General features: G+C 37.4%; 2 protein-coding genes across 4 annotated transcripts; both read right to left on the reverse strand.

Annotated features, from left to right (window-relative positions):
* Positions 1–1,668: 1,668 nt before the first annotated feature.
* LOC116212898 (A-kinase anchor protein 9-like) lies at positions 1,669–6,785 on the reverse strand. 2 transcript variants are annotated; one of them, XM_031547638.1, is made up of 10 exons: positions 6,195–6,785; positions 5,987–6,066; positions 5,710–5,790; positions 4,183–4,251; positions 3,997–4,099; positions 3,841–3,895; positions 3,100–3,228; positions 2,906–3,023; positions 2,638–2,720; positions 1,669–2,194 (listed from the first exon to the last, which is right to left on the reverse strand). In XM_031547638.1, exons 1-10 carry the CDS (start codon positions 6,748–6,750, stop codon positions 1,846–1,848), a joined length of 1,623 nt encoding a protein of 540 aa, XP_031403498.1. In that variant the 5' UTR covers positions 6,751–6,785; the 3' UTR covers positions 1,669–1,845. The 2 variants fall into 2 exon arrangements, with proteins under 2 accessions (XP_031403498.1, XP_031403497.1); XM_031547637.1 differs by having other exon boundaries at positions 3,841–3,913.
* On the reverse strand, positions 6,764–23,653 carry LOC116212897. 2 transcript variants are annotated; one of them, XM_031547635.1, is made up of 17 exons: positions 23,318–23,653; positions 22,148–22,228; positions 19,920–20,057; positions 19,188–19,298; positions 19,047–19,097; positions 18,862–18,962; positions 16,493–16,583; positions 15,864–15,992; positions 15,521–15,781; positions 15,306–15,384; positions 14,939–15,027; positions 14,790–14,873; positions 14,327–14,401; positions 14,167–14,214; positions 11,700–11,795; positions 11,263–11,492; positions 6,764–9,708 (listed from the first exon to the last, which is right to left on the reverse strand). In XM_031547635.1, the coding sequence occupies exons 1-17, from the start codon at positions 23,483–23,485 to the stop codon at positions 6,888–6,890; spliced, it is 4,653 nt and encodes a 1,550-aa protein (XP_031403495.1). In that variant the 5' UTR covers positions 23,486–23,653; the 3' UTR covers positions 6,764–6,887. The 2 variants fall into 2 exon arrangements, with proteins under 2 accessions (XP_031403495.1, XP_031403496.1); XM_031547636.1 differs by lacking the exons at positions 19,920–20,057; positions 22,148–22,228; positions 23,318–23,653 and having other exon boundaries at positions 19,047–19,104.
* Positions 23,654–24,473: the final 820 nt, after the last annotated feature.

Genomic DNA, 24,473 nt, shown 5'->3' on the forward strand with positions numbered 1-24,473 from the left:
TGTCGCCAATAAAAATGTTAATAAGTGGTGGAATGTAATGTTGTCATCTCGCTTCTAAAACCGAAAAAGATATATACTCATGGAAGACAATAAGACTAAAATATAATAAATTAGCTAAAGTGAATAATATTATATTACAATTCCGTCGCTAAAATCTCTTCCAAGAGAAATGAATAATATTGTGATGTCGAGTAGAGTTGCTCTAATATGAGCAAGGCAATAGAATCACACTATAAATATAACTTGAGTGTGGGAGTCATTCTTCATGATTATGGAACAATTTCGTCCATCGATTGAGGTCGTACTATAGATTTGTAAATAATATTTTGTTTTACAGATCGTACGATTAAAAAGGTTTTTGTATTTTTACGAGAAATGAATATCAAAGTGATATCACATTTTTTGTTACCATGTTGATCATGTTGGTCGAGAATTATCTCACATGAAAATGGAAAGCATAATTCAACTTAAGCAATTTAGGATTGTATGTACTGAAAAAAATTAAATTGAGAAGGAAAAATGACTCGCTCAAGCTGGGTATACTTTGAAACTTTCTTAAACTAAAATATTATTAATATTAATGAGAAAATTCGATTGGTCACAACATGCCTCTAGCCCACACATATGCCCGCACGTTAAGCTAAAAGAGAATTCCAAAGGGGAATTCCCTTTAGCCACATGTCATCAAATAGGGAATTCCTACATTGAAATATTTTAAAATCTCATTCTCTTCTTTCTAAAAAAAAGAAAAATTCAAATGGTAAGATGATGATGATGATGATGATGATATATATATATATATATATATATACAGTAAAGTTATATATTAGGTTGTAGGGCTTTTAAGAGGAATATGTCATTATTCTTGACATATTTATATTTGTATTTGTTTCAATATATCTATCCTATTCTTATTTATACAAGAATTTAGATATACTTCAAGAGTTCTTAGAACTTTTTCCACTAAAAGTGAATCTTTCAAAAAGCAAAATATTATTTTCATTTATGTACATTTAAGGGTCATATATTACTTATAAAAGAATAAATATTAATTTTTCTAATTTTATATGTATGATTTTGTTCATTTTCAATTATCTAAACTTCACAATCTTCCACAACAAACTTTTTTATATAAAATTCTCTTGCATTATCATATATATTTATTAAATTTGATGTGTTAATATGCATTAATTACATTTTTATATGCATACCGATTACTCAAAAATTTTATTAAAAATAAAATGTCCGTGAAATTAACACGTATTTTATAGTTATAAGTTAGTGTGATTTTTTATAACTAATATTAACAAAAATAAATAAATATAAAAATTATGGTTTAAAAACTTTAAAGGTGAAATAGCCTAGTATGATGTAACAGAGTTGTGTATCATGTCAAATTCTAAATTTTTTTAAAATAACTTGCATTTAATTTGTTGAAGACATATCAATCTCATTTTTGAGAGCTTTTTTTTTTTAGTTTAGTAAGTTCATAATTTTATATTACATTCTCTTCATGATTATTAGAATAAGCATGAAGAAAAGAATTTGATCATCGTAATCTATTACCATTTCGTATCATAACATGTGAAGAGGAAGAAATATCTATCCAAAATTTTTGTAAGGAAAATCTAGGGACGATGAATTGAAGTTAGTATTATAACAGTTGAATTGTTAAAAGAAAGTAGAGAAGGGTTATAAAATAAAAGCGTAGAAATCTGCACCATCATTTGATTTCATTCAACCATTTCCTTGAACACGAAAAAAAATCTTTAGAGCAAGATCGACCATTAAGTCACATTAACCTCGTAGGATACAAGATGGGCGACAGAAGTTTTAGAGGTTGGATTAAGGATGTTTTCTCTCCCACTTGCCTTCACGTCGGCTTTCTCTCTCCCTCTCTCTTGCCTGCCTCGACTTGCTACCACGGGAGCCACTGTGCCTTTGCCCCGACTGCCCCTCGAATGCCGACATCAGCTCTGGATCCCCAACGCTGTTTGCATCACCTGAGTCCTTGCTCCCATCAAGATTTTCCTCGTAACCACTCCCATATTCGTCGGCACGATCTCGCGACTGCAAAATCACAGGTGGTTGGCCAGAGTATGACCGAGCAAGAACTTGCGGTTCTGTGGTTCTACCACTTGCTTCAGCACTGGACCTTGCACTCTCCCTTTCTCGGTACCTGTCTCGGGACCGACTGCAGGTTCCAAAAGGCAAAAATATCAAGAGAACAATTATCAAGTATTTGCAAACTAATGGCACCGCTACATATAGCTGAATTATTTGATACATGTCACGCGTGTTAACCCAAGATTTCGAGGACGAAGCTGATCACTGGAATTAAAATTTTAAAAAAGAAGAAGAAGAAGTAACACTTGAGAAAATCACACATTTTAGGAGCTCATGACTTGAGATTTTCAGCCAAATTGATCATGATGCTTAAAAGAGATGCATTCATTCAGGCAGTTTAAGAGAAGTCGCTTCATTTTTGCTATTAGTTGTAATGCTATCCCCTCGAGCAATTTACTTACGCCCAGCTGCCCATCACTCCTAAAACGTGCAATTTGCTCAACTGCCCTATTTTTTATACCTGTGAGCACAGCCTCGTCCTGCCAACAAAGAAGAGATGATGGAGTTTACCTAGTCTGACTGGAGGACGGAATTTCACGTCGCGAGGACCATACTCCTGACTCAATCTGTTCCATTTCACGCTGAAGTTCTCTCTGCATGTAGTGCACATATGAAGAGGTCCTTTCCATAAATTCAGGGATTGGAAACCAGAATAATTATCGGGACTTGACTTCCTTTATTTCGAACAGTAATCATCCTAATAAAATCATGATAGACGCTCCCAAAAAGGATCCCAGAATTTCCCTGAAAATGTTAAGGAAATAGGGTATCTATCTACCTGTGTCTGCCTCTCTCTTTCCAAATCAAGGTTGAGACGGAGTTCTCTTGTTTTCGCACGTTCAGTTTCCAGTAGCCGTTGTCTTTCAATTTCCTTTTCCACTTCTGCTACCCTCTCCCTGATATAAAGGAATGGCATATCATAACCACAATTTTCATATTTCTACACCTAAGAAACTGAGGGAGGACAAGAACCTATCAAGCTCTTGCAGAAGCTCTGCTTCATGCAGTGCAGCCTCTTCGAGGAACTTCTGACGAGCATGCCTCATAACAAGTTTCTTTTGCCGGCGGGCTATAATATCTTCTCTAAGTTTGGACTTGTCTCTGTTATGAAAGAACAGTTGCATATCAGAAGACTATGAAAGTAAAACCCGCAAAAGAGCAGAAAAATCAACTAGCAGAAGGGCTTCCTGGGTGTCACATGAGCATTTAACACCAAGAAGTGGCATTTCAGATACAAATCAAAGAATGCGAGTGCTTATGACATGAGGCTGACTATATCATCGTTGCATTGGCTCTCTAAATAATGCATCATCTTCATCCGTCAAATATTTTAAAGAAGCCTATGATAGTAGCACCACTCAAGTCTCTTGCAATCTTGGAGCTCCCTTAATCAGTTGCAACATCATATCATCAAGAAAATATGAAAACAACAAAAGCAAAAGAACAGTTTTGAACTAAGAGAATCTCACATGCTCTGAGAAGAACAAGCATACTATTTATATTGACCAAGATTGTACACTATTTCCTTCCACCACATTTCTACCGTCAAATGTTGTGTGAATCATGGAACTCGGTTGAAAATAACTTTGAAGAGACTAGCTATAGCTAGTTACTGCTATAATGACTTGCAAACATTGTGATACATTAATGCCTTGAGGCATATGAGAAATTGAAGTGGAGATAAACTGGGTGTGCAATGAAACAATTACATACATGGAAACGATGCGATCCTTGATTTGCTTAATGCGGCTTTCGTCCGTTGGAGGAGCTGCACAGATAAAAATTGCTAATTAACGTAAGTGCTAGGTAAAGGTACAAACATGTCTCAAAGTAGCAATATGAGATAAAAATCAAGGATATGAATGTCACCAGCTGGAGATGCAATTTGGTGGCTCTCTTTGGAAGTTTTTACCAGCTGCTGTGATGGATGTTCGTTTTGAATAACTTCTAATTCCATTTCAACCTCTTGATCCTGCAATTCGTCTTCAGTAAGAAACGAACATAAAAGAAGAAGCCTGGCAGATAAGAAATGGCTATAAGGATATGGTAGCTAACCGTAAAATGTTCAATCTCCGTGGAGAACGCATCAATATATGATTGAGCAGAAGTTAGATTTGTTAGTACCTGAAACAAGCACATTAATCAAAACCGCATCCGAACAAGAGAGAGAATAAGTCAAAGAACACATGAAAGAACATGGCACACAAGATAAGCAATGAGAATGCATGCTAGAAATCCCAAAAAATTGCCCGAACTCCCAGTATATTTTAATAGAACAAAAACTTGTAATGATGGGCACAAAACGAATCATATGCTAGTTGGGGAAAAACAATGTTAACAACATAAAAGAATAAATTCAAATTGCAATCTCCATAGTTCAACTGCGAGACGATTTTTGCAAGTGGGCAAAATGTCACTCTCTGAGAAAGGCCTCTCACAAAAATCACTGGTAGATGCTTCACAGACAAGGACATGAATGTCCCAAAACAAACAGATATGAGAATTCACAAAATGATCAATTTGACAAATTCAGGAAACCAAAATATTAAGCTAACTTGAATCGCTGATATGTATAACATGGTTTTTGACAAGAACTTGGGGCTTTTAGTAGAAACACCTACCAAAATCCCCTCACTACACTCTTCATCTTCCTCTAAGACGATTCAGTACACTCTTGACATAAATAGCATCGTAGAGCAGAGCTAATGAAGGTAGTGGAATTCCACATCATGGCAGGTTATCTACTTCTCAAGAGTAATTATTAGTAAGATTCGTCCTTCTTATTGATCTTTCACTGAGCAATCATGTTTAAATATATGTGGTTAAACTGCAGCAGTGCCTGAAGCTTGTACAGGATGAGGATGGTCATATTTGTACAAGCTCTAGCTACATATAACATACGGAAAAGCAACTAAAAAGCAAATGGGCGTTCTCAATAGTATATCAAATAAATCAGAGGCCAGTAGATGGCTGCAATCTGCTTAAAAGCAATTGATTTTTACCGTTTAGTTTTCGATAGTTTAAAATCAGAGCTTTAAATCGGCCAAAAAAAAGAAGTCAGGGCCTTAAATGTAATGAACTAGATATTTCAGAAGGAATGAGAAGAAAAAAAAAACCATTAGGCACAAGGAGTTGCAGCATACTTGACGTGATCAATAATAATGATCGGTCTACAAACAGCCAGAATTTATCATAATGAGAGTCCCATAACTCATTTAAGTAATTCAAGCATCTTTAACAAATGTTTACATGTTTGAGACGACTTAATCCTTTTCTTTTATTTTTCTGAGTTGACAAAGTTTCTCTCCGGGTTCATAAACAGTCCTCATGCCTAACACGGAGGTCCATCCGCAAGCAAATGTTTGGTGGCTTAAGGGCTACACATGTTATTGAGGATTCGAACTAACGATCTAACTCTTTAGTCACAAGGCATGCACATTCTAACCGATTCATGAAACATGGTAAAATCTTCCTTCACATTTGTACATCTCATATAAAGATCTGGAAATAGATAGCTGGCCTTCAATTTCTACATATTGGTAATCATCTCACACGTTTTTGTAGATCAGAGAGGTTTCTTACCTGAAGAATTGCTTCACGGGTACTTCCAAAATCAGGATCAGGTTGTTTTATTGTAGTTGAAGAAAGAGCTTCTCTCAGAGCCTTGCACACAAAATTATGGTTTGAATAAGACAATTGTCGAAGCTCTAGAAAATGAAATGCAATGTATGCGTAAAAAGTTCAACGAGTTCTGTGATGATCATTCCCGCCGAAAACACGTGTGAACTCATGAGCCCAAGAGCCAACAGCTTGAAAACTAAGCACTGGGCTAAGTATCGCATCCCATATCCAAACTTACTTCTTCCTCCTCATTGCCTTTGATTTTTAATCTACAGAGAACCTGGCAAGTCCTCCTTTCCAGATCTCCAATTTTACTTTCTGCAATAAAAACAGGAAAAGAATTCTTTAGATTACATTAAAAGATGTGCACACACGGACAAAGAAAGAAATAAATTGGATATGTATTTAATAATTGATTTAGCACCAGCAAGGAAAACATCTGATACCATTCTCTGAGGCGGCTAAAGTTTCAATATTCATCCACACATTCTCAGGAATCAAAGAAATATCTTCTTCCAGAGAGTACAGGCAAGCGCCTGCAATCAGTGCCAGAGAAACTTGGAAGAGAGGACAATCGAAAGACGGCTGTGGAAATTTTCCCAAACCATGAAGAACAGTATCTGAACAGGCAAGAAATGATTGCAGCTGGTCCCGCTTAGCAAAGGGAATATAATCTACGAGAAGGGCCATTGCACGAGTCCTCAAGACAAAAGATGTATCAGAAGAGGCCATCAGAGTAACATAGTCCCATGTACTTGATATAAGAATGGAGAGAATTGACTCCGGAATTGCGCTGACTGTCGTGGGAGAGATCAACTTATCGCGTGTTTTTGAAAAAATCACAACCGTGTCTCCATCGACATCTTGGCCAACTAGCTTACCTAGGTGCTTCAATGCTATTAATCGCTGCTCTGGTTCATGATGAGCAAGCATCACAGAGAATAGCTCCACTATTGAAACCTCAATTTCGTTGAAGTTATAGAAACCTCTAGCCAAAAACATGGACAACCACTTATCAGTTTGTAACCGCCAAGAAATTTTTGGAGCAGAGCTGGAAAAACTCGTGATTGCCGAACATATGGTCCCAATGATTACATTCAGGGGAAATCCCGTTGGAACTGCAAGTAGGCAATCAAGCATCAAAGACGAAACAACCCAGCAATAGCTTTGTAAAATCCTTGGAAGAATGTCAGCAACACCCTGAACGGCAACCGCCAATGCTCTAAAAGTTGATCAACTGAATTGACTGCTTCAAGATATTCACCAACCACACCTTCACCGTGATGAAAATTTTCCATAAGTGAAGATAAACACCTTGAAAATATGAAGCACTCTGCTGCTGTGATAACCAGCTTCTTTGTAAATTGATGATGAAGCGTCCAACAGTGCTCTAGCGTTGGATAGAGTTTCTCAAGTAGGCGCTCCAAGTGTTCAGTGAACTCCTTTATCTCTTCCATAGACAAACTATTGATCTTCTTAACTAGGATGACGGCATCAGCAGCAGTCTTTTCAGCACCTTCAGTTGGAAGTTGCGCAGATAGTATGTCATTGAGAAACCATGCATCTGATTTTGAGCTGCCATCATAGGATAAAGTGGTCCCACTACCAGAATGGTTTGACAACTGAAGTGGAATTGCCCCAAACTTACTCAAAGTTTGAAACAACAGAAGTTTGCAGCTGTCCAACAAACACTGAAAAGCACAAAGGTAGTCATGGAAACTAGAAGTTGGTTCTGAAACAGTAAAGTCAGACCACGCAAGCAAAGACTGCAACGTCTCTCTTCGATGCTGAAATGATAGATCAGGTAACACAGAAGCCAACACAAATATAATCAGAGGTCTTCTGCATAATTTACCAGAAGAAACACCACTACCATCTTTCTCTGCGAGTTCACTAAAGAGCTCATTAAAGCATAGAGACTCAAAATTCAGACATAATTCATCAGCCAGCAAAACCTCATCGGAGAACTTTTGCATGGAATATGAAATTATTGGATTCAACAGCAGCAGGACCGAACCAAGAAATGACACGTCACAGTATGGTGCTCTGCAAAGTGAAACCAGCACGTGTACCAATCTAGGAATTTCATGCACCATTGCTTCCATGTGCTCAACCACGATGGCTTCGAGTACATACAGGATAATTGCCTTTGCATTTTTTCCCGCACAACTCTTCAAACGGTCAGAACTAGTCGGAGAAATGCTAGTGTCCTTCCACAGAAATGGTGACAAACATGACTCAGAGAACCAGCACAAAATATCTGGAAGGACAGTTGATGGAAAAGACTTCAGTTGCAAGGCAACAGCATCCAGGATGGTTTCTCCAAACAATTCAAATTGCTTTTTCATATTCGGAAAAAATCTACAAAGATCAGGATAGATGATATTGAAGGACCGGTATCCACTTTGTCCATCACCTTCATGCCCTTTAGTCAATGTGCTTGCTTGGGTTATATGAGAATCATCAACGTTTGTATCATCCTCTTTCCGGTTAACAAGTTTATCTACCATTGAGAGATCATCAGCAAAAATGGACAATAAGCATGTCAACTGTGACAGCTCTGAAGTGAGAAAAGTTTGATCCTTTATATATCGCCTTGCATTACGTGATACAGCCATCCATCCAAGAAATCGGACAAGGGGGGAAGCAGAACCAGAGAATGAGGGTATTTTTTCTATCCAAGCTGAAAATGGTATCAAAGCGCCATAGCGAAAATCACTAGTACGACTAATTTTAAACTCTGAATGTTGGTCACTTCCACTTGATGCTATTATCAATTTCTGAAGCAATATCCAATGCCTTCGCACCTGATGGAGTTGGCCAGGGCTTTGCGAATTCCCTTCCTTGGAATGATGATAGTGGGACACGACCACTCTATTTAAGCAGTCACCGGAGCTTAACATTATATCAATCACATCACCGGGGTCACAGCTTAATGTGGTGGCCCACTCCAACAGGAATAGGAGACTCTGCATCAGTACTTCATGCATCGAATTTCGCTCCCTTTGCAGTTGCCGTATCAGAAATTTACATAGCAGGGACTGGTTTTGTCTAACCAAGGTGATCGCATCTGCAGTTTGTACGTCACCTGGAGATAACTTAATAACTCCTCCATCAGATAATTCCGAATAGTAAGTCCTGAGTTCTCCACCTGACATCTCCCAATAGTTTCTGTCCAATTCAGCAGCCTCAAGAAGTAACTGTAGCACTACCTTGTCCCTTTTCTTCTCAAGACGAGCTATACTTTCCAAGTTACTTGAATTGCCAGCAAACTTCTTTGATACTAAAACATCATTAGATTTGTCAACCTTGATTCTGCCCATATCCCTGTGACTCAAAACTTTCCCGCTGGCCTTTGAGGACATCATGAAGAACGGATTGATGTAGCACTCTGCAGCCAAAAGCAGAGCATCTACAGCAGCATCATGACTCTCAACAGAGATTTCCTGCTGTGAGTGTAAATCTGAGGCCAAACGCTGAAACTCGGTGGCCCTGACCTCACATTCCCCATAGTTAGCAAGTCGATAATAATCTTCTTGCAAGTTAAAATATTCTGCTGCAAAACCATCATCTAAAACTAAATTGCTCTGAAGGTGGTCAGTAAAGCTTTTCTCAGCCTCATGATTTTGTTTGGTGCTCACACCAACCAACTTAGCATCCAGACTGCTTTCTTCTTGAGTGCTAGATAGAACTGTCAGCGATATGCTCTTTAATTCAGGAGAAGCAAAAAATGAACTCCCATCTTCGAAAGTCTCCATCTTGACAACTGCATCAGACATGTCAATCTTTCCATCTGGTTCTTCTTCGCCATTTGTTCTTGAAGAAGCACTGCCATGTCCAGCAGAAGGAAAAGATAATGAAGAAGAGGACACCTGTTGAATCATCTCGGAGGCAGAAGACTTGCGAAGGTCAATTTCTGGAGGTAACTGCAAGTGAGGTTCCAATATAGAAAGAAGAACCCTGTACATCATGTATATCAATTAGTTACCAATTCTTGCCTTCTTCTGGTGAAATTACAAATTCAACATAGCAAAATGCACATATAGTTCAGGACAAAACTTGATTGCGTTTTTCATAAAGTAGGCACTTGAAAGCCTGAAATGAAATCTTCTTCTTTTTTCTTTTTTTTCCCCCCTTTTGACATATATAAATACTTAACAGAATGAAACAATGTGATAACCACGGTCCTGGAAACTTAACTGCTATGATAACTCTTCTCTAAAGATAAGAGACTGATAAAACCTTGCACAGATTCCATTGCTAGTCCTAGATGGCATCATTCTTAATATTCCTACACTTGCTACTTGACAGCCACAAGAGTTACTAAATTCATTATTTTCTCCATTTATAAAACCTGTTGCCTGCAAGAAGCTTCTCCAAGGACACAAAAGGCAACAGCATTTAAAGGAAAAAAGAAATGATTGGACAGCTTAGCAGGATATGGGAGTTTCAGAGAAGCAGTCTACAGATTTTAAGCCAAATATTTTTTTCTTGCTCTCAATAGGACATTAATGGTAAATAGGATAAATAAGTGGTCAAATTTGTCCAGAACCTGCAGATATAACAATCATCCGCCAGCTCTAGGTTTCTCAGATTTGAGAATGGGATGTTTATTTACATGCTCAAGCAATGGAGGACACCACCATTTTTTACTTGCCAAAGGCGGGAGGAGTCTTGCAACACATAGGTCACTTTGGATACATGAATCGGAGAGAATATTTGTTTGAGGGATATTACAAGATGATAATGTCTTGAGCTTGGGAGATATTTAACAAGAATGGTATACTGCCAAATATACTATAGGGCACTCAATTTTACATGATCTAAACTTTCAAAATAACAGGAAAGACTGTCAGCCTATTTAAAAAAATATAAGATTTGAGTGTCTTGGATAGCGGGAGGATCTAGCCAATAGAAGATAAAATGATCAAAAGCTATCTTTCTTTAGTAGCCCAAAAGACATGAACGATAGGAAGCATGAAAGACTTTGGCTCTGCTTTGTGTCAGAAAAATCTGTTATCTGCATTTGTATTCTACAAATAGAAAGTCGGCCTAAAGTGAAATATAGCAAGAACGAAGAGCATTAGATACCAGAAGGATGTTTTCTAATGAGAAGATCAAATGCTCAAAAGCTTCCCTTTTTAGTAACTCAAGACGAACTAAGGAGAACAAGCACTAAAGGGATCATCTCCAGTTGGGGTCAGAAATACTTCAGTTGTTTGCGTTTGTATTCTAAAGAATCATAAAAGCATTTTATGCAGAGTTCTAGGGCTCAAAACCATTAACTTTGACATTGTACACCATGGTCAAGAGAATCACTTTTATCTGTTCCATACTGATAATTAAAATCAGAACAGAGCAAACCAATGAATACCATACAAACACATTTGTTTAGCCCTTTGATAGGAAATTGCATTAAACCCAAACTCAAAAGAAAGAAAGAAGCCTTCAGAAATGCATGCAAAATAATCCCCAGAACAAACTTCAAGCTTAAAGTATGGAAAAGATTATCACCTAGGAGTAACTGATCCACTCCGCCACTCGTATTCCAGAGAAGGTAGTACAGCTGACTTCCTTATAGCTGTACGAATAACATTTAGTGCAATCTCACAATTGTGTTCCTTCTTTTCAGAAAACTCAGAGCTCACATCTCCAAAAGCTATTGAACTTTTGAATTTTGTTATGGCAGGATCCAGGAAAGGCTCCAGCATTTCAATCAAAAAGAGAATTCTGCGCTTAACCTCCTGAATAGAGCAAAACTTGATTATTGAGCAAACAGAGAATAAATGAAATTCTAACTGCCTGAAAAGAGCACCACTTAATTGACAATCACAGATGATGGACAAAAAACAAGTCTCAAAAAAAATAAATTAAAACAAAGTAAAATTGCAATTATACTTAATGCAAAAACTAACAAACAAAATAAACGCTCGAGACAAATGATAAGATACCTTGTATTTCCCTAGCAAATCATCCATGTGCCCAGACAGAGCAAGCAGAATATATTTAAGAGCAGCACGTGCATGTGGGAGAGAATGAGAGGCACCCTGAATATGTATCACAGAAACAACCAATTCATATCGTTCATAATAATAAGATGATAAGGCCAATGATAACATGAAGAGGTAATAGGTCAGAGCATTAACATTGTTCAGCCCACCTGCCAATTCATTCATAATTACATATACACTAAATAGAAAATTTATCAATGCCAAGTAAAAGAAATAAACAAATAAGCAAACGGGCTGGAGATTCCTATTTAGATATCCCACTTAAATATTTAAGCAAGAAGATTTGTCAATTCATCCAAAAGATTAACTATAGATGGAAAAATCATATTATATTCAGTTTTAGTATTCAGTTTTAGCAAGCATTTGAGCAGCATTAACACTATGTCAGCAGCAAGGTCATCTGGACATGCAACAATATGATTCATCATATAAAATTCCCAATAAGCTAACAAACTCCAGTGCGCATCTTTATTCTAAACAGGAAAACTAAAATGTGGACACAGCTGAGTACCACGAAGCAAATCAACATTTTTTGGTGCTTCTGCTCCCAAAAATATCAGCTAGTGTTTGCAAAACCAGATATGGCATGGCTGTCATTATTAATTTTTATTTTTCCAATAATTCATTATCTGTCAATTTCATGAACAAGTAGTTCAAGTTCCTCTATCCCATTTTAAAGGAATGATATGTCAAAACTACCTGAATCATCCCCCTTTTTTTTGGGGGGATAAGTTACATGAATCATCTTATTTACAGTAGAACTAGCAACAGATATCATGGGTTACATGCATAGACTCATTGACCTCTATCTATGTTACATGAAACTCATAGGATTATGGTCGAGCCATGCTATTCGGGCTCCACTCAGTGGAAGCTTGAATTCTACTTGATATTCTTGAGATCGGGAAGTGCTCAACTCAAGATCAATGCTTTAGTGAGTCAAACCTGAGCTTAAGGCAACCTCAGCTTGTGAACTCGCAAGCCTGCTCAAGTAACAATTTTTTAATTTTAGGTTTCTCATTTTACATTGCTACTTCTAGATTTATAAAAATAATGTTAATTTTTATTATTTTATTTAATAAGATATTATCTACTCTTTTATTGTCTTTTACTTTTCTTGTTACAAGAAGTCTTCTTATTATTTCTTTCACAGCATCTGCAGAAAAATTATAGTTTCCATTCTTATTGTTTCAAATGGTTCAGATAAAAATCAATTTTAGTGGATAGGGATTCTCTAGACACTAGCCCTTGAGACGGTGAATGTCAAATAGGCAGAGTGCTACCTGGGGAGACAAAGGGAGTAACACCATCATGTCACTCCATAAACATCATTTAACCATCACACACCAGGCAGATGAGAGAAGGGGAGGTGGCAGGGAGATGGCTTCTTTCATATTGCTGGTCATCGGGTGATCATATCTTACCTTCAAATGGGCTGAAAATTAGGTAAACTGGGCCACAAAAATAGACATTTACATTTTGGCTCTTGAGCCAAATCTTTTATCCACTCAAACGGAGCTGATTGAAGATCTCTAGTTTTCAAGCTTGGAGTTGAGTCGAGCTAAGATATTCTTGGCCTTGACAGAGCCTGAGCTCAAGAATCTAGAGCTAGAAAGATAAGCCATGCTCGGCTCAGCTTGACTACCACCCAGTCACTCGGATGCCTGTTTATAACATGAGCTACATGAGTAGAGTCTTCATTAGTTATGTAATTGTAATTTTTTGGAAAATCTAGACAAAATAACACTGCCAAGAAAAATAAGCATGCCCCTACACCTTCCATGCTTGATCTGGTTCTTTTCCACTGATGTCTCCAACTTAGTCTTGGCAGTGGTTTGAGCCTTGGAATATTTGCGACTATCAGAGATCAAACTTTGGGCCATTGAGATGAGGGTACCGGTTCTAGGAGAGTGCATATAGCTGATCCCTTGGCTGATTTTGAGAAATTGAATCATCATAAATAGGGTTTTGAGGGGTTGGGATGATTAGAATAGAGAATTAGAGGTCAATGAGAATATCATCCTGACTTGTGATATTTTCTACCATAGGTTAATCTGTTTAATTCAGATTTTGGCTCTAAGCAAGTATCTGGGATAGTGATACAAAGTCTTTTCGCTGCTCGTTAACATTTTGTTAATGCTATATTTGGACAAAACCGAAGCATTAATGGATCAATCAAGAAAGAATTCATAATTTTTGGATAAAAATCAAGCAGTCAAAAGTCAGCGAAATTTTTCAAAAAAAATATATATATATATATATATATATAAATATTTAAAAAAAGTGATGTTAGTTCTTATTCTAGCTAAATTCTTCAACCAGCACAGTATTATTGCTGAATAAGTAAATCAAGTTTCTCATTATAATAAATATTGGTAGAAATTAGACCGCATGTGAAAAACCAAACCTGAACAATGCTCAAAAGGTCCTCCAGGAGCTCCACAGCGAGATCAACCTGATAATGAAAAACTAAAATTGTTACAAGAAATGGAAAGAATTTAAGGTGAAAATTGAACCAGCAGATAATTAGTAAGACCAATGAAATTGTAAATCTTCCTCAGATTGACCTTGGCAATCATTTGGGGCACCCAAGGGGCTAAAACACTTGAACAAAGATCAATCAACACGCAAGCGGCTTTGACCTGCTTAAGAAATTGGTAAGTAATGTTAAAGCAGCTGTCAAAAGCAATCACTTATTTTAATGCAGCTTCTAATAATTAAAAGAAAATAAAAGATATTATATCCTTTCCAAAAAATAAAAGAAAGAAAAGAAAAGTAAAGATATCCAATAACCTACCTACATCAACCAAAAAAAAAAAGAGTTTCAGAAAGTATCGTCAATATAAAGAAAAACATGTCACACTATAATCTCCCCCTGCAACATCCTTAATTAACGCATGAAACAAATATAAAACAACTTAAAGTATAAATAAGATGATTTTAGGAATGCATTAATATGATAACATCTGTGTCAAACATAAAAATCATATGCAAGCCACCGTTGTCAGTGTTGCTACTACAGGCACGCACATGTGATGGGGAAAACGATGATAGATATCCAGCAGTGGCGTGAAGAAGTGGACGGTACACTGATGAAGATGTTGTCATGACAATCTGCACATCCAAGACCAGGGTAAGTGGTCTACTTTAATTTACATGAAGAAAAGTAACACAGGTACCTGAGACAGGGCTTGTTGGATAAAGGGTTGCCTCCATGCAGAAAAACTTTCATCAAAATGATCAAGACTGCTTCCCGAGGGACGAAGTGCTACACAATGTATTCAAAACAAAGCAAATCAACTCATTTGCCTAAACCCATGTGATTCAAATGTGGACCGACGAAATTGCTATCTAATTAAAAACCAAGCAAGATATGATATAATTTACAGATCCCACGCATTACTGGATAAAACAAGGAGAAGAAATTTAACAACCAGAAATGGATCAATTATGTTATATCATGTAAGGAGCAAGTCAACAAGATGTACAACATTTTGTTCATCCAGAATGGAAACAAGACCAGAAATAAGACGCTTGAGTATTAACCTGGTAACAATGCTTGTACAATTGGCAGTGCGGACCAAAACTGAGAAGAATTCTCCGCCAATTTGCAGCAAAGCGTTGGCTGTCAAGAGTCCAATATTCAGTAAATCTATGAATACATAGACCAAATAGAAGGAAAACAAAGAAACAGCAATAGAGAACATAAAAAATATAAGGAGATCCTCTGGTAGTATCAGATGAACAATAATGCATTTGACCTGAGACGCACAAGCATAAAGAACATGCAAGATCCCTTCTTCCACTGCCCGTAAATCCAAAATGTTGAAATAGTTAATGTCCCATTCATCATCCGGCATGTGGAATTCTTCCCCAAACAAGCTTGAGTAATCTACTAATGGGAAAGGATTCATTAAAACAGGTTCTACTGTCTCATCCTGCATAGATGTCTCCCTGGTGGTGGGAACACAAGTTTGTTGCCCAACAGCAGGCTCAGTTAGCTGCTGCAGCAGTCTAGAAGCCTGAATCAGAGAAGAGGAGAAATAATCAAACAGATATGTACATCTTGGCAGATAATCTTAGGAGCAAAGGAGTAATTAATACCATTTTGCAAATTACTCCAAGATCAGCATCCTTATAAGCCTTTCTGAGAAGAGTGAAAACTGCATCTGGGCGGAAAGCCGTTGAACTTGATGCTGCTAACAAGGGTGATGTGCTGCGGGATCTCCGAGGCTAGACATGCAAATTCGAGTAGTTTAGGGACTGACTAATTTTCTACATTTTTATAATACTTAAATTCAGAATTTATATTCCAAAAAAAAAATGCTGTACATTGACCATGACTGTATAAAGGAGGTGAACAGGGAAAAAGTAGGCATTGCCTCATTTACGAGACAAAATTCATAACCTGTTATCTACCAAAATGTAGATGTGAAACTCACATACCATAAGACATTGAAAAATTATATATACAAGAAACTTTAGGAAAATTTTTCCATCCACCAAGTGACCTGCATTAATACTTTAGACGAAAGAAAAACCAATACAAAAAGACTCCCTGCCAGTTCCAGAGGGATGAGGAAAAGAAAAAGGTGCATTACCTGAAGCTGAAAGTAGTTGATAGAGGTTTGGAAAATGTATGTCTCACTATGACGTACTTATAATACTCAGACAACCTAAATGGAAAACAAAGAATCTTAAGCAAGATAAACTTATGAGAAATGATATGCCACCTCAAAATTCGAAGAGACGGTCAATGCTGATGGTTGGGGGCTCTTAGAAACATCAGACTCCGGCATGATGGATAAGGACCTTGTGGTTTCTCTGCACGAGCATCAAACAAACTCAGGAAGTACGTTGCTTCATAGTAAGTACAACTATGATATGACCCACTAGCACAAATATTACCAAGAAGACAGTTGAATAACATAATACTTTCTAAATGAAGCAAATTTATACTAATGTAACATAAATTCACATTTGGAAGATGTAAAGGGACAAGCCAAAATGAGTGTAAAGGAAAAAACTGAAAACAAAACAGCAAGTATCGGAAAGTATGTTAGAGAAATAGCCTACAACCCATTTCACTCCATATAATCCACACAGCAGAGACAAGTATTGCTTTACATGCTACATCATTAGACTTCCCAGACAAAACCCACCTCCAGATGAATCACATTATATCACCTCAATAAACAAAGCACATTAAATGTTAAACTAATGGATAAGTTGCCTCCTCCAACTGCTAACACATACAGTATCTATTCAACACAACCAAAGTTAATATATCAGTTGTAAGAACCTTCCTAAAGCTGCCATTGGCAAAAGAAAGCTATTCTAGTGGGTGCCTCACCTCCCATGAATTATAGTCTCATTTTCAAGCACCCAAATATGTACTAAAATAAAATATGTATTACAAAATTAGTAAGTATTCCAATCATTTCTATGATGGGTTTTTCTTCATGGGAGATCCCATCTTTATGATATATCCCACTAACTTGCAAATCCTTTATTTCTCACATCGAACATTGACAGGGAAATACATAACACAGCGGGGAGTTCTTCATATGAGAGCTGGTTGCTGGGCCTACCAGCTACACAGCCCTCAAGCCCAACATCAACAGGGCGGGGGTTTGTCATCATAGTCCTCAAGCCTCAATCTAACTTCCGTGGCCTTGCCTGTTCTCCTGTAAGGCCAGGTGAGCCCTCCCCTACCTTGACTAGCTAAGAGCAAGGCCAGTCTAGGTGACCGAAGACCCAGTTCAAACTCTGGAGTTTTACTTTTGCCAGCAGCGTCTAATGTACCTGTAGGTTGGATTGATGTTTATTGTCCACTGTGTGGCTGCAAACAAGATTTTCTAGGAAAGCCAAGCTGATAAGTTTCAGAATTTGCCAAAATACAGGAGGGTAACTTCGCTAAATTAGTTTCAAAAGATCAAGGTTGGTCTACAACTGTGGACAGGATCATGAGGCTAAATTCCATGCTCATCAGTAAGCAGAACTTTCTTGAGAAAACCCTGTTCTGGATCAATCATACTCCAAACTGCAATAAGGAGGCACAGGATTGACCCACAACAGCATCTCTTACTATAATGTACCTAAAATTGCAGCATGTTTTCCATAAACTCCATTTTCCTCAAACCACTGAGGAGCTCATGCCTCCAAAATGATGTTAGAGCAAGCAATAGCAGGTCTATACTTCGACCTGCACGAAGCCATCAGATCTTTGATAAAGCTCCTGTCGTGATATTTTTAATAGCATTCTTGACCCTACTGGATCAGCTTACATGGATAAGGCTACTACACTGATCCAGGTTTTGGTGATTCAAATAGGTGCTCAATGATTGGATGACTACGGGATCAGTTCTGAGTTCGTCATTTAATACATTGACCCTCAAAAAATATATAGAGGACAATAAAATAGAATAGAAATACTGTTAAGTATAGGAAAACAACAACATACATGGAGCTGGACAATTGATTGTAGAAACTAGAGTTTTAAAGCCTGCATCTTCTCCTTGCCCTAGGTTTTGTGTTGACAAATAGTAAGTTATTTAGGATACCTAGAGCACGGTGACTGGATACTTAAGAGCACTGGGACTGAGAAGTTGCTTATTGGAAAAATGACAGGGTAAAAGGGTATAATACTAGGGACCCAAATTTTTTTTATTTTTTTATTTTTGGTTAACGAGGGGTGTCTAGGCTTTGGGCTAACCAATGGCATGAACACACTATAAGCCTACGGGACGGATAATTCTGGGCACAAAAGCCGTGCAAGTGGCCCAATAGGGATTACTCTCTTACATGACTTCAGGTGACTCACTTGTGTCTTTAACAAGAGAGTAGCGCCACCCAACCACCTAGCCAACCCTGTTGGGTTTAGGGACCTAAATCTCAATAAGACTGACAAAAGGTTATGTCCAAAGGAGAGGAGAGTTGTTCTATTGTCCCCCTCTTATTTACTTTTATTTTGTATATGAAAGTGTACCCCCAAGCTGCAAGTGAATGCAAGTTAATATTTACCAATCCCCCCTTAAAAAATAAAAAATAAAAAGAGCAAAAGCCATTCCTTGTAACAAGCAAGAACTTGTTGGGTATTCACCTTTCATTTACAATGTATAATATAGGATAAAATGGTCCAGCAATCATGGCAAGGAACCGCAGGTTCCCCTCGGCATCATCAGTAAAACTGGCTAGATCCACCTGCTCAATAATAAATCAAGTGTCACCAATTTCAAGGAATATAACATGATCAAATGAGTCTATAAGAAATTTAATCAGATATACCTCAAGTTGTGGGAGGAAAACAACCAACTTGTTTGTCATGTCTTGAAGCAACTACAAACTAATCAGCATCAGAAGCGAACGAGTGTGACAAATCAAGAAAAGAACATATCCGTGGCAAGAGGGCAACAACATATCTTGTACCTGAAGATGCATGTCATGAATATCTTGCTTGTGAGCTACAATTTGGGGCAATAAATGACTGACAACAGGTTGAAATTCCGGCTCAAGACCAACCACAGGAACTCCAATCAACTGTAACACGGATTTCAAATTTCCAATCAAATTGTCACCAAAATACTCGAATGAATTGTCAAATCACAATCTATATTGACCAAACATGCATTGGCACCCAAAAGGTCCATTCTAATTATTCAAACAAATTATTCTTTCCGACTCCAACTCCTACATTTTCATGGCAATTCTTTCATGCATTGTCAGATTCAGCAACCACAAGCTCAACACAGCTAATACATCAGCAAAAGTACGAATAGACCCATCAGGAAGGAACATCTATTAAAGGAAGCCACCGGAAAAAAAAAATTAAAAAAATTAGCGACCAACCACAACAACAAAACAAAACAAAATTTAAAAAAAAAAAAAAAAGAATACAGTGCCAAATGATAACATACAATGCCAAGATCAATGGTGACTAAAAAACCAACAAAAAAAAAATCTCTGAATAGTGATGTATTTCCTTCAGTAGAGAGTCAATTTACCCTTCACTAATAAGCTAAAAGGAACAAACTAAAATTATCACTTCTACCAAGACAGGAAGCCATACATCAACTAATAGTTTAGCACTGATGCAATAGGGTGTGAAGTGTAAATGGATTATGACCCAAGTTCAAAGAATCCAAAAATCCATTGTTCTACCTGAATAAAAAATATTGCTATTGGGTTTCCCCTCAAACAAGATATGCGAACATAGCGACATGGTGTGTAATTCATCTGGTACATCACTTCCCGCCGTGGTGCTTCACAGCGAGGCCGAACTCTTGTGAATGTCTCCGGCTGGTAAAAGAATCCAGAAAATATCAGCTAAAGTGAATAAACTTCCAAAGATTCTAGTAAAATAAAATCATCCAGACTAAGATTATTATGACCACTAAAAATTTTCCACTGACGGATTTCTCATAAGCCTAACTTAGATTATCCAATTGATGGAGAGCCACAAAACAATTTTTCATTGAAAAAAAACAATGTTGCTTTTCGTTGACTTTCTCGGTAGGTGTTACATGATAGAAAAAACTCAAATAGGCAATATAAGTAAAAATATAGTTGAGTAATTTCCAAAACCATAATGTCAAATAGACAATAGAAGCAAACAGTGTTGTTCACACTTCATGAACATGAACAACTACAATCAGTTGCATTAAGCAGAACAAATATACAACCCAAAAACAAAAGGAGAAAAATGATGGCTCTCTACTTCCCTAACAAGCACCTTCATGCACTGAAGTAAAGCTTCTCGTGCTAAGTTCTGCTACAGTCAGCTAAACGTTGGGATTTACAATAAGGTCATGTTATCAGCTTTATCAGATAGAAGTTTTCAGAGAACATAGCTTCATAAACCGAAGCCTCGACAAAGATTCTCATGCTCTATCTCTCAATAGCAAAGAGGTGCCAAAAGACAGTGACGGAACATTAAAGATAGGAAATATGAATACTTTTCAAGACGTTCATTAGGTTTTCAAGTGTTTAGAATGTTATGGGATTTAGGTTTATTAGGGTGTTTAACTCTTGAATTGCTGGTATTTACCTTAGAGAACTTAGTTGATTTGTTAGTAATTCAGTAGTAGGTCCCACAAACCAGTTTTGTCAACTGAGCTCCCTCCTAGAATCCCGTTAGTGGTTAATGTATAAAGGATGCACTTTATTATGGTCAACACCTTCACTTTCCATCTTCATTAAATAAAATATGGTTATTTTTCTCCCTCTTTTAATATTCTGAAAAATGTACCAAAAAGTTTCAATGCTTTATAGAAAAAAAAAACCGCAAAATGCAATCTAGAGTCTCTTACTAATTTTCATTTTACAAATTGCGACACAGAGTATCATTGACTAATTATCCTTTCTCCCAATAGAAGAGATATGGCATGGAAGAGCATATTTCCAGTTCTTCAAATCGAAAGCTTCTTATTCATAGTAATAGACAGTCAGCAAGCAAATGCTCTTTGGACCTTACAATAACTATAACATTAAAGGCAAGTTTTTGGAGGAAAACAACCACTTCCAAAGACAATTCAGAAGACAATGCCACAAGCTTGTGAAATAGTTTTTTCCTGCTAGAATGAGTTTATGAAAGTAAATAGGAAGGGCCATGTAAAAATTTCACATCGCCAGCACTAATCAAGGCAGGCAAGCCTGACAATTGAATGGAAAAAAAAAAGGGTAGAAACACATATTTTAAAAAATAAAAATATGGAAATAAATTTATGCTTCATCAACTTTAAGAGACCTCGACCAATTTGCAAAATGAAGGGCTATCCATGTATAAAAAAGCAGTGTTCTATGCACAAAGAGGGGGAGTGAGATCTCGCCTCAGATGTCAGGTACTATCACCAGCAGGGCCATCGTGCCCTGACATACCTGGAAGAGAAGGCCCCTTCACCTCCAAACATAATCTAGACTTGACACAAGTGTCAACCCTCACAGTTTTACACTTAGACTTAGATAAAGCAACTTTGCCATTCCCTGTGAATAAATTGATTTAACTCATGCGACCCCTCTGGTTCAAGTTTGTTAAAGACAAGTATATCTGTAACAAATAACACCTTCAGCAGCCCCATTGAAGTGGAAGGCAACGAATGGATCACTCAATCGGTAGGCCTTCCTTAAAACCAGGCAAATTTTTTGGCAAGAAGAAGTGACCTAGAAATATTCTGGGTAATAGAATTACGGCCGTAAGAAATAAATTAAAGGCCCAGAAGTAGCACATCCCCATTCAAACATTATCAAAAACTTCAGCTATGAAACAAAATAGCACAAATGAAGCATAAATTGCACCAACTTATACAAAAAACAAAAGTTTATTTTCAACTTGAATTAGGCCATTCATTGGAGAAATGAAGTCTCAAATAATCATAGTGCAGGTACCCAACCTTGAACCGCAAGCCAACTGCAATCTCCCACTCCAGTACAGACTTATTATAGATCCTTATATGTGATAAAAGACAAGGCTCCTGAAAAGAAAAACAAATAAATAAATAACATCTCAAAGAATCTATAATGGCAATAAAATACTGGATATTAGACACACCAGAACCTTTTGCTGCTTTACTTCTATGTAGACCATAACAAAGATTTATTAATCAGAAACGACAGAATTAACCAAAGAATTGTTTGATTGATTTTAAAAAAATGGCAACTCAAAAGTTGAAACAAAAGATCATGACAGACAACCAATTGACTGATAATTCCCCTCCTCACTTGCACCTATTGAAGCAACCGGTTTGAAAAACAGTATTGAGATTCAAGATATTCTTTTTCCTTATTTGAAAACCAAAATAAGCCTAAGCGCCATCATGGTCCATGCACAACTACTCTACAACTAATAGTACGATTGTAAAGTGATTCAATTCCACCAGCTCTTTTACACATCTATATGCAAACCCCTCTTCCAAAATTAGCCATTATCAGAATTCTGCTTTTGATGGCAAGGCAGCAAAGAGGGCGATGTGAGGACTCTCACTTCTTCAAATCTACCATCGAAGGATGTAACAATGTTGAGAACTGCCTCACTATATGGGAATATGTTTTGTCTTAGAAGAAATGCTTGAAAATGCTATAAGCTCCAACAGAAATATATTTCAGTGACAAAGATCTTGAAACTTCGACCAGGATCTTGAAACAACTAAAACCTTCAAACTATGAGGTTGTGACAACATCACAACAGCAGCTCTACGCTATGAAACAGGGATTTCATAATCAATATATTAAGAATCTATATTCCTCGTCAGTTAGCTCCACCGTGTTTTAAAGACTCCACCATTCATCAAAGAAATAGAAACCACCCAAAAATTCCAACCTGGAGAACAAGGCGGCTTAATGACGGCGAAACAGCAAAAGGGGATCCTAATTCATGAAATAACTGTACACTCATAGCAACAGCAACACAAGAGGGACCAAAAGAACCGTGAAGCGACAGTACCGAACTGCATCCCAATGCCAATTCGATGAAAAGAAGATGAATTTCAGCACAAAACAACACTGCGAAAGCCAGCCACAGGGAAGAAAGAGGCGAGCAGCGTGGGGAGTAGAGAAGTACGTACGTCGAGCTCTAACAAGATCCACTCCTTTGTGTTGGTACCGGTGGACCAGTGGGAGCGGAGGTCGAGCTCGAGGATTTGAGCCGCCTTCTGGGTCGGTGGGGACTCCCTCGAAGCGGCCTTCACCTTGTAGCCCAGTGGCTTCACTCTAGGCTCCAGTTCCACTTCCATCTCTCTTCTTCACCTTCTCTCTGCAAGTAGACCACACACTCTACCTCGGACGAGCTTAGAGTTTTAAGGTTTAATCTGAAGGAACGTGGTCGTCTTCGATTTGCTTCCTACAGTTCTCTGCAGACTCCGATACTCGGAAGGCCGGAGCTGTTGCTACTGTTATGTCCGGTCGTCGGCGGGGGAAGGGTCTCTTTAATATGTTTCGGTTAATTTCACTTTGCCCCGTCAAAGTTTCTCCTCTATCTCAATTTGACCCCTCAGGTGCTGCTTTTCTTCAAAGATGGCAACGGTTTGTGTCAACAGGTATTTTCTTCAGGATCTTCTTGCAGTTAAAGATTAAGATGGAAGTTACTACTCATATTTACAAACTAACCTGTATTTTTTTATTCTCTTTATTCTAACAAGGCCGGAACCTCGCGCGATGCCTCTAGGTCTAAAAGTTTTTTTTAATTATTTATTATTCACATTATATCAATTTATGCAACTATATCAGTAGCATATGGACAAAAAATAAATGGTACAAACAATTATCTATGAACAAAATTTGCTAATTTCTTTCAATTTGTTCATAATTTGATGGTTGTTAATTAATTGAATTATTTAGGGTCATTTACGGTTATATTTGAAATTGGTCTAACTTTATTTTTCGCCAATCCTTAATACCTATCACATGAAAATATACAAACTTTTGATTTTGTATCATGTTTAGTGCGATATCAATTTCACTTTTTAATTTTAGAAGGATTTGTCCATGTAGTAATTAACGGTTCCACGTGGTTCATCGAAGCTAACCTAAGTGAGCTCCAAAAGAATATTTTATATAGGTTGTAAGCGATCCTTTAAAAAAAGTGGTGGCCTCCACCCCCCAATCAAAAATAGAAATCGCGAAAGGAAAAGGGGAAGGGGGACCAAAAGTTTTACTTATATAAATTTCAAAATTAATTTTTGACATCTCTTATCCTTAAGTAAGGTCTCGCGTTTTAGTCAT

This window comes from Punica granatum, chromosome 7 (assembly GCF_007655135.1).
Source record: "Punica granatum isolate Tunisia-2019 chromosome 7, ASM765513v2, whole genome shotgun sequence".
Classification (NCBI taxonomy): Eukaryota; Viridiplantae; Streptophyta; class Magnoliopsida; order Myrtales; family Lythraceae; genus Punica; species Punica granatum.